At 32.6% G+C, this 9,246-nt stretch overlaps 1 protein-coding gene across 1 annotated transcript in view; it reads left to right on the plus strand.

The window, feature by feature from the left end:
• Positions 1-8,827, plus strand: part of LOC127846142 (gamma-aminobutyric acid type B receptor subunit 1-like) — a 23,444-nt gene extending 14,617 nt beyond the window's left edge. Inside the window, exons 7-14 of the mRNA XM_052377318.1 lie at positions 1-20; positions 4,997-5,147; positions 5,592-5,706; positions 6,428-6,535; positions 6,786-6,836; positions 7,242-7,388; positions 8,385-8,573; positions 8,699-8,827. The exon at positions 1-20 is cut by the window's left edge and continues 70 nt beyond it. Of these exons, the coding sequence (XP_052233278.1) occupies positions 1-20; positions 4,997-5,147; positions 5,592-5,706; positions 6,428-6,535; positions 6,786-6,836; positions 7,242-7,388; positions 8,385-8,573; positions 8,699-8,827 (910 nt within the window). The remainder of the gene's footprint in view (positions 21-4,996; positions 5,148-5,591; positions 5,707-6,427; positions 6,536-6,785; positions 6,837-7,241; positions 7,389-8,384; positions 8,574-8,698) is intronic.
• The last annotated feature ends 419 nt before the right edge of the window (positions 8,828-9,246 follow it).

A 9,246-nucleotide genomic window follows, 5' to 3' on the forward strand; every position in this document is an offset into this window, starting at 1 on the left:
GGGTGCACTCGTCTGGAAAGGTAAAGCAATATTTAAGTATTTTCAGATTTAATTATTAGTATTTGATTTTAAGGACCACCTATTATTGCTGCCATTGTGCTTCAGAAAAGTCCTTACTTCTTTGATAGAAAAGCCACCACAAAACCGTTGAATATGTCAAAATAATAGGTGATTTATCACAAATGACAAATAAAAGGTGAAACTTTACGTAAGTACGTAAGGATGCAATTATGCTATCTTCTTTATTTTTGCAATGAAATACTAATCATATCTTACTATCATATGTATAAAATGTATGCGTGCTTTTTGTTTGCTAGATGGTGTGTTGCATCATGCATTTCGTATTTATGCCATATCAGTTTTTTTATAAAACAGTAGAATAAATATGTACCCTTACAACCAAAATTGAAATCGTAACTTATGCATATATTTAATTGAAGAATGCATGTCATTTAATTATTTGCAGGAAACCCCAAGCCCTGTTTAATCATAAATAAAACACTATTTATACGCTCTTTTTATATCAAACACATGCGTTGATATATTATTTGTGCCCATTTGCTGTATTCATTTTTCTGCTATACGATTATAAGTTGGGCGATAATTATACTGACGGAGAGGTTAATGCCATCAGTAAAACTCTTAATACAGTCTAAACTGAAACCGAATTAACTGTTTACAGAGAAACACAGTAAAACATGTGATAATGATAGTTTGTAATATGTCATAATGTATGGATATTTAAATAAATTTTCTGTTCGATTCGATGGAGAAACTGTCTGAACTTTAGTATTTACCTATTGATATTCTGGAATCTTAACGTCAATTTTTAGGTTAATAATCACTTATACATTCACATATTTAAAACATAAATTCCAGACTTTAAAAAGTAATCGGAATTAAGGCGCGTCAAAAATCACATGATATTTCTTAGACATTATTTACCAATACATACTATACGTCTTCACATTCTCGTTCCTGTGTCTTGCATTCAAATGACAAATAGTAATGAAACATCGAATTTTTTTGTCTTTCAAATGCAACAAGCAATCCGACACCAAAGTGAAGTAACTCAAATGGCCGTCATCAAATTGAATAATGGTGTTCGCTTTTTTATCACCATCTGCAACCAAAAAATACATGCAATGTACTGCAAATTGTTCAACGAACGAATCTTCATCAAAACAAGAAATTATTGTTCTTGATTAGTTGTTATTGATAAATAGCGCTACTATAACAATGTTTGAATGATGTAATAATGTAACGAATCGGTGTTAAATAACTAAATATGTATGATAAAAACTTTGAATATTGACTTTACCAACACATGAAACTAAAGATAATTGTTTGACACAATTATACCGGAGCTGTGTGATTATCAAAAAAGTGTCGATGCCTTGGTCTGTCAAAGTAGTTTCAAAGAGTGGCTGTAAAATACGGCAAACTTTAGCAAGCAAACAACTAAATCATTAAAACTGAGATATTCACCTTGCAAGGGCAGTTGCAAAAGTCAATTTTTGAGGATCAAAAGCGGTTGAAGAGAATGCATTACTTAAGAGTTGTCGGACTTTGCTTATTTCTTACAACCAGAGTAAAGTCATTACACGTGTTGCCATGAAGTGTGAATAACTTTAAACCTGATTTATTCAGTTTATAGCCCGTCTGGTGCGTGAAATATTACGGATCTATATATAAATGGTAATAGACCTAATATCTGAGATGTCATTCACCGATTAATTCATGGATATGTTTCTAATTTCATATAGAATAATGAATATCTTTCAAGTACTCGTCCCTTGCTGATCTTAAAATTGCAATTTATTCATATTCATTAAAACCTAGTATATACGTTTTGGTTTCTCTTTTATCTTAAAGTTAAAAAAATGATTATAGTACAATTTTTGTTTCGCAATTGACATCGTTATAGTTTTGATTGCATTTATTTCAAATACTTTGAACTATGTGTCCGTTGTATCATGTTGTTCAGTTTTAGCAGGAAACGTCCCTATTCAAATGTTATGATATAAATACATAATGACACTACGCCTAGGTTTAAACTTAAACATCAGATATGAATGATGCCCAATTTCTATGCATACTATAACATATTCGAACAAAAATGATAAGTTAATTCCAGAACTTAATATTATGAACAAAATAACTTAATACGCGTTAAAAAGAACGAAACCACACAAAAAATGCCCGTGTTAGGATTTGCTACGATAATATTGGAATAATAATTTTGCCCATAGTTTTATTCCAAGTACACATACAATTATTAAAATCATATTTGCAGATCTTTAAGTTAAACGGATAAAAGGATCAATAACAAATAATAACATTAACTCATCGTAATAATCGGAATACATAAATGTTCAGAAACGAATAAGTATAGGGTCTATTAATAAAAGCTTCTTTAATAGGTTTTATACATTTTGTGTAATTTGAATTGCTCGCACTTAACGGAATGTTTAAAAAAATATATATAACATTAGTTGAATCGCATTTATTTGCATTTAGTCCAGAATAAAAACAAACTGCATCTGAAAAGGAATATACCTTGGAATAAAAAATAACACTTTGCAAAATATATTAATATTGTCCTTTCATAATTAATGGACTATCTTGTCTACAGAATCTAATTGACTTAGTCTAGTAGCTTTCAGAAACCTAATTTGCAATCACAGCAAAATTATAAATGCAGGAAACCATCATTTGACTGAAAGGTCTAATTATCCAAGGTCTTTGAAAACGTACAAATGCAATTACTACCAAATATCTAATTACAAATAAAAGGTGTCGTATCGCAGGCAATCAGACAGTATGTGCGTCAAGTAAGAACGTTTTAGGATAATGTTTTCAAAGCTTAACGATGTTTCACCAATCAAGATATAACATTAATTAGTATTATACACCCATTTCTATCTCTTATAATTAGTGAATATACTTTTACGATTATAAATATATATATATATATCACTGATTTAAGTGCTAGGAAACTAAATATTTCCCATTAGTATTTTAATGAAGGCAATTGATATAACACCAAGGCCTTCTTACATTCACAAAGAAACTACAACAGGAGATGATATTATATCCGAGGACTAGACCAGTTTGCTAAACGCATGTTGGGTAATTGAGTTCGAACCCAACCTGTTTTAATATCGTGTGTGCGAATTTGTAATGAAATAATTCGAACAGCTTACATTTATCTGATATTTAGGCTAGTACTGCAATGGATGATCTCTTGTTCTGGTGCTATCAATATTAAACCCGAATCATTTTATCATGGAATATTTTTCTCGGTATATGTTATATTTAAACACAAGGCCTACGTTTTAGATAAAAACATACTTTTTCTTTAAGTACTTGCCATTCTTGCAAAAAACAAATGAATTGTTTATGTATTTTGCTCACAAAAAACGTAACCATATTTCGTAAAGGTCCAGACAATTAAACAATTATGAAACTCATGAAACATAATCAGGAGAAGAATTTTTGTTAACATTAGTAAGTTTATTATTTAAGGCAAGTAACCAGTGACCATAATTCAATAAAAAAAATAATAATTAAATATCAAATTATAAAAGCTGGGATCAAGGCCTTGGAACTTTCAATTGCATCATTTAGCACTTAACCCAGAATTGATAACAATGGATTTGATCATGTTTCTGGAGTTCCAATTTTATACTGTAGGCGGCAGTCAACGGTCTTTTCAAAGAGAACTTTCCAAAAACTAATTCGACGAATACGTGTGGATTATAATATTATTATTGGTTATAGCTTGGGAGTAATATTAAAGTTTTGAATAAAAGTAAATCCAAAATAAAACAATTAAATAAATCTAAAGATCGTCTGTCAGATTTAACTTGTAAGTAACCAAAATACGCAACCGAATGTACAATCTAGATACATCTGACTCCCGTTACGTATTTTAGGACGCTGATTTTACTGCAAGACGTCTGCATTATAGCTACACAAAGTCGGTTAGTTTTCACAAGTCAAAATCAGTGCATTTGAATATTTTCATTACTAAATTCATATACCCAGTGACATATGATAAATTAATGTTCGGAAAATTGTTATCGCGCATCGCAAAATTGCTTTTTAATTATGTAGGCTACAAAGCACCACAACACTCTGCTAATTGGTTACATACCAGCAATTCCGCTTTACCGGTAATTCAAAAAGGCCGCCTTCCATTGTAGTTCTCACTGCTGAACTAAGCTTATCTACCTGAATATGACGCTTTTTTTAAAAATGCTTATGATTTTACAAGGTGGTCAAATTACTTACTTTCCATACTTTGGCCTTAATGAGCCCGATGGAGAAGCATAAACAATGTACGACTCGCCGCGAATGAATAATATCCTGGGCTGCAACCCCAAAGTTAAGTTTGATCTTTTGATCTCTTCCTCTCTGTCGCCTCCAGATATTGCATGGTCGCCTTTTCTCCTTGTGCCTTGTACATTCCATTTTAAGCACAACTTCCGTCGTCGAATTGTATTTGGTATTAAAAGTTTATTTTTCAAATTTGGTTCAAACAAGTGTTTACGAATGTTTGTCTCTTCTTCAGCATGGTCACTGTGTCTCGATCAAATACAACAAGGCTGATTTGACATTTGAATTGAAGACTCGTAGCTTCGTGCATTGGCCAATGTCCTTAGATTTTTAGATGCAAACTAAAGACAATCCAATAATTTAAAAATTACTTTATTGACCGCTTTGGTGTTTCAGAGAAGCTCATTACTTTCGCCTTAATCCTTTTATATGAAAGTGTATGTGTATTGTTTTCTTTAAAGAGTATATTTGAAATCACACAAATGGCCAATCTTGTGTCCCACACAGGTTGCATAATCTTTTCATACCAATACGCGAACGTTGACGCGACTGACTTCCCTAACTAATAAAAATTTTAGTTACTTCAAATGGCCTATCTGATTTTTTTTGCATGACTCACCCTTGTGACATTAATTGATTTCATCGCCTTCTTCAGACAATATTATCCCACGAGACTCGACTCATTTCGTGAACGAAGAGCAAGTCCTCCCTCCGTACATTTACATCACAATGTGCTGCCTGGCCGGGATCGGAATGATGTTTACTCTCGTCTGCTTCATCTTTAACATCATTTACAGGAACAACAAGTACGCTACGTGTGTCGACGATATTGTTGGATTTTGTTTTGTATTGATGTACCTTTATATCAATATGTGCTCGATACAAAGTTAAAAAAAACAGTTCTAAAAAGAGTTAATTAACTTTAGGAAGGGTATATATACAGACCAATATATTGGACATTATGTAAAACTAAAATTGTAATTTCTATGTCTAAACAAAACCTAAGTTACAGCAAATTTGATTCAACGGTGCCTGTTAAATAATATAAAGTAAAAGAAATCAATGCATGTTAATGCTTTTTTTGAGCACCATTTACCTCAAAATATTTGTAATGATATCCCCATTACTCTCTTATTACATATTATGAGTGCTCATGCGAGCATTCGAATGATATTCTTTGTTTTTTCTCCGTTGGTAGCATTTAATTTGTATTTCATATTAATTGCCACAATTTCTTTTATAACATCCAGGATTGTAAAACTGTCCTCACCAAACATCAACAACGTGCTTCTTCTAGGCTGCTTCATGTGTTACGCGACTGTATTCATCAAAACAACGGAAACTGACAACGCAGCTGTCTGCGAGGTATCTTACTGCTGTGTTTTGTCTTGTTTTGCGAGTTTGTGATAAAACCTCTCTGCTGTGAGATCACACTGTTAATGATGTTCGTTAAAGATAGAAGCGTCGCATGTGAACAAGAAGCTAAGTGCCTTATACTAAGTGCATCTCTTAAGGAGTCTTCTTCTTGAAAACGTCAGTATCAATGTATTTACATAAATAATGTTATTGAATTATATCTGCCACTTAAACTTTCGCCTCAAAACATCAAATAAACATTTGATCACTCGGCACAAGCATCTCAGCTTACCACCTCAGCTTTTCAAGTACAAAAAAAAACAGTTTTGTTTTAAGGAAATATGTAGAAATAAATGTTGAAAGTCCATTGGCATCATTGAAGATAACTCAAATCAACATAACGAAGTCTGTATTTATGGCAGTGACAGAATGAATAAAACACATAAGTAAACTTGGGTCATCGAATTTGAACGGTTAATGACAACTGTTACATTGGGGGTTTAAACTGGCTTTATGGGCACCAAAGTCAAACTTATTTTCGCCTGTTTTACCTAAATTCACAACTCTTTTCATATGAATAGAGTGTATAAATTTAAACATTTACTAAATAATATAAATGAATTTTCACTAACATTTCATACAATCCTTATTTTTTTAAATAATTGTAAGTGTGAATATAGTTTTTGGGTCGCAAATGAGAAGAAACACACGCTGTAAATATATTTAACAGGCACGAGTTTTCTGTTTCTGTCTGGGTTTCACCCTAACGTTTGGTTCCTTGTTCTCCAAAACATGGAGAGTGTACAGAATCTTCACAAACAAGAAACTACTAAGGATGGTATATGGTGTTGTCTTTGTGTTGAGTGTCTTTTTTGTTTCATTTTGTGTAGTTTAATTGTTTGTTTAGCTTTTTATTAAAATTACAAACAAAAACTAATCTATATTTGCGCAACGTGTTGATGATGACGTAAAAAACAAACGTTTATATATATAATACAATTGTAAGCACATATTCAGCGTTCATGAGAAATCTTATTTTGAGAACATGTTAAAACTTATTTAACTAACTTACTTTTGCTCCATTTCAGACAATTAAAGACTACCAACTGCTGCTGATCATTGGTATAGTAGTGGCTGTGGTATTGCTCGTTTTAATTGTCTGGGCAATCTATACGCCTCATCAAATCATAATTCAAAAAGTTGAAGATAAGGTAAGAATTTTCACGTATACATTTAGGGTATATACGTTTATCATCTAAAAACTATTTGTGTTAATTGCTCAAAAGGATTGATCACAGTATCGACCATTTCCAGATTTTGCGACGTGAAGTCCTCAGATACTGTTTTAGGTTTCATTATTTTGAAGTTATCAAGTATAATTGATATTTTCACAATTGTAAAAAAATGTTATGTGGACATCTTCCAACTGCCTTACGTAAATTCTTATACGTGGACTTTCGATTACTAATTGTGTTTTGCGTCGATAAGCTTTAAGAACGCACCACCTATCTATAGTGTTTATTTCTTTATTTCAAACTGATAAGGTACATGACACGATCAATGATGTGGTGGTTCATCAATACATGCGCGTCTGTTTCTCGCCCGAATCCAGATACTTCAATTGGACTTTGTACCTCATTGAGGGCGCTCTTCTAGCCTTCGGTGCCTTTCTGGCCTGGGAAACAAGACACGTAAGCATGGATGTTTGTATTTTTAAATCAAAGAATGCATTTTGAAGCGCTTGACATAGTGTGTATTTTTCAAATTGTATTTATTTATATAGTGCATGTAATACAGTGACAGTTCCTACGCCTTGACCTTAGTTTTATAAAAAAAAACAAATTCATGTTTTGATTATGTTTGGATTGTATTAAAGAAATTGGCTTCTTATCTGTTTAAACAATGTTTTAAATAAAAATAATAGCAAAATATAAGCCTTTAAATGTAAATGTGTGATTTTAAGTTGACAGTGTGTATTCTTCAAATGTTATATATTTATATAGTGCAAGTATTGCACTGACAATTCCTAAGCCTTGACCATAGTTTTATTCATTTTTATTTCGTTTTCTGATTATGTTTGGATTTGTGTTTAAGAAATTGGTCTCTCGGTTTAAACAACGTTTTGAATGAGAATGATGGAGAGATATAATCCTGCAAATGTCAATGTGTGCTTTTACGTTAGGTATTTACCTCTCGTATGGCGATTTATCATAATAATAATGTCCACAAAAACGTACTTGAATCGACCTTAATGATAGATCTGCAGAAATGGAGAAAGCGCCTAAGTAATGTTCAAGCTTAGTTCAATACAAGACAATGTGTTGAGTAAACGCGATTGGGCTAATACTCGAGTAACAGAACATCAGAAAGTCCTACTAAAGAAGCACTAGAATTGAAATATTTATTTGTTCAATTTAGATTTAGATTTTTTTCAGATTAAAGTTTCTATATATTCTTTCTTTAATAAGAAGTGAGAGAAAATGTAGTCTTTTCATTTAAGAAGTATGACGTAATTATCCGCTTTTCAATACACACGAAATCGCATTCTACAAACACACTGCCTAAATAACCTCCATCTTTACAGCTCTGTGATTGACCTGACCGCCTATGCGGGTTGCAGGTCGACGCTCATGTAATATTGATAGACGTCATCACATCCGGCTTATGTTAGCTTGTTCACATTGAAGGTCAAAATCGAAGCCCTGAACGACTCCCACCAGATCGGCCTCTGTCTGTACAACGTCGTGATTCTTAGCGGTGTCGGCCTAACTCTCTCCCTGCTGCTTGATGGTCAGGTGGTTCTGCTTTATGGCGTCACTTCTGGGTGTCTCATCATAGGCACCTTTGTCACAGAGATTGTGGTCTTCTTTCCAAAGGTAACGTTTTTTTTGTAAATTGTGCATTTGTCCTTCAGTTTTAAGATTGGATAGTGATAGAATAAAAGTATTTTCAACGTGAAGTAATGGCTTTTGACTTGTAAAGTTACATTTTATATTTGCAGGTAAAGGCTGTGTACACTAAAGTTGACTCAGTGCCAGGAAATGTCTTTCCTGGTCCCAGTTCTACTACCATGGCGGGCTCGATGATGCAAAGAAAACAGACTATTGCATCTACAAAACTTGACATTTAACCCAGTGGCAACGAAATGCTCATAACAATGTTTATTATCTTAAGCTTTTTTTTATATAAATATTGTATCACAGAGACTGTCCTGGTTTATTTTATGAGTCAGTTCAAGAGCATGACGTGAGACAATGTTTACCTACACGTGCTATTTGCTATCAATTAATTACTTTATTAAGGAAAGTGTATACATGTCTTCAAAATAATTCCAAGCTTGCTACCTGTTTTAAAAAAACATCGTCTATTTTCTTTTGAAGGTAAATTGACTCAATAAGTTAACATAGATGTCATATTTAGTTGTATTGCAATAATTCATTCCTGTACATAAAATAAGGATGTATATTGTTGTTTTTCTTAGTAGAAAAAGATGGAATGGTGTTGATTTGTACAATGAGGTCATTCTTAAGTCATTCATAGTATGTGCCA

The sequence above is a fragment of the Dreissena polymorpha genome, chromosome 9 (genome assembly GCF_020536995.1).
Source record: "Dreissena polymorpha isolate Duluth1 chromosome 9, UMN_Dpol_1.0, whole genome shotgun sequence".
Classification (NCBI taxonomy): domain Eukaryota; kingdom Metazoa; phylum Mollusca; class Bivalvia; order Myida; family Dreissenidae; genus Dreissena; species Dreissena polymorpha.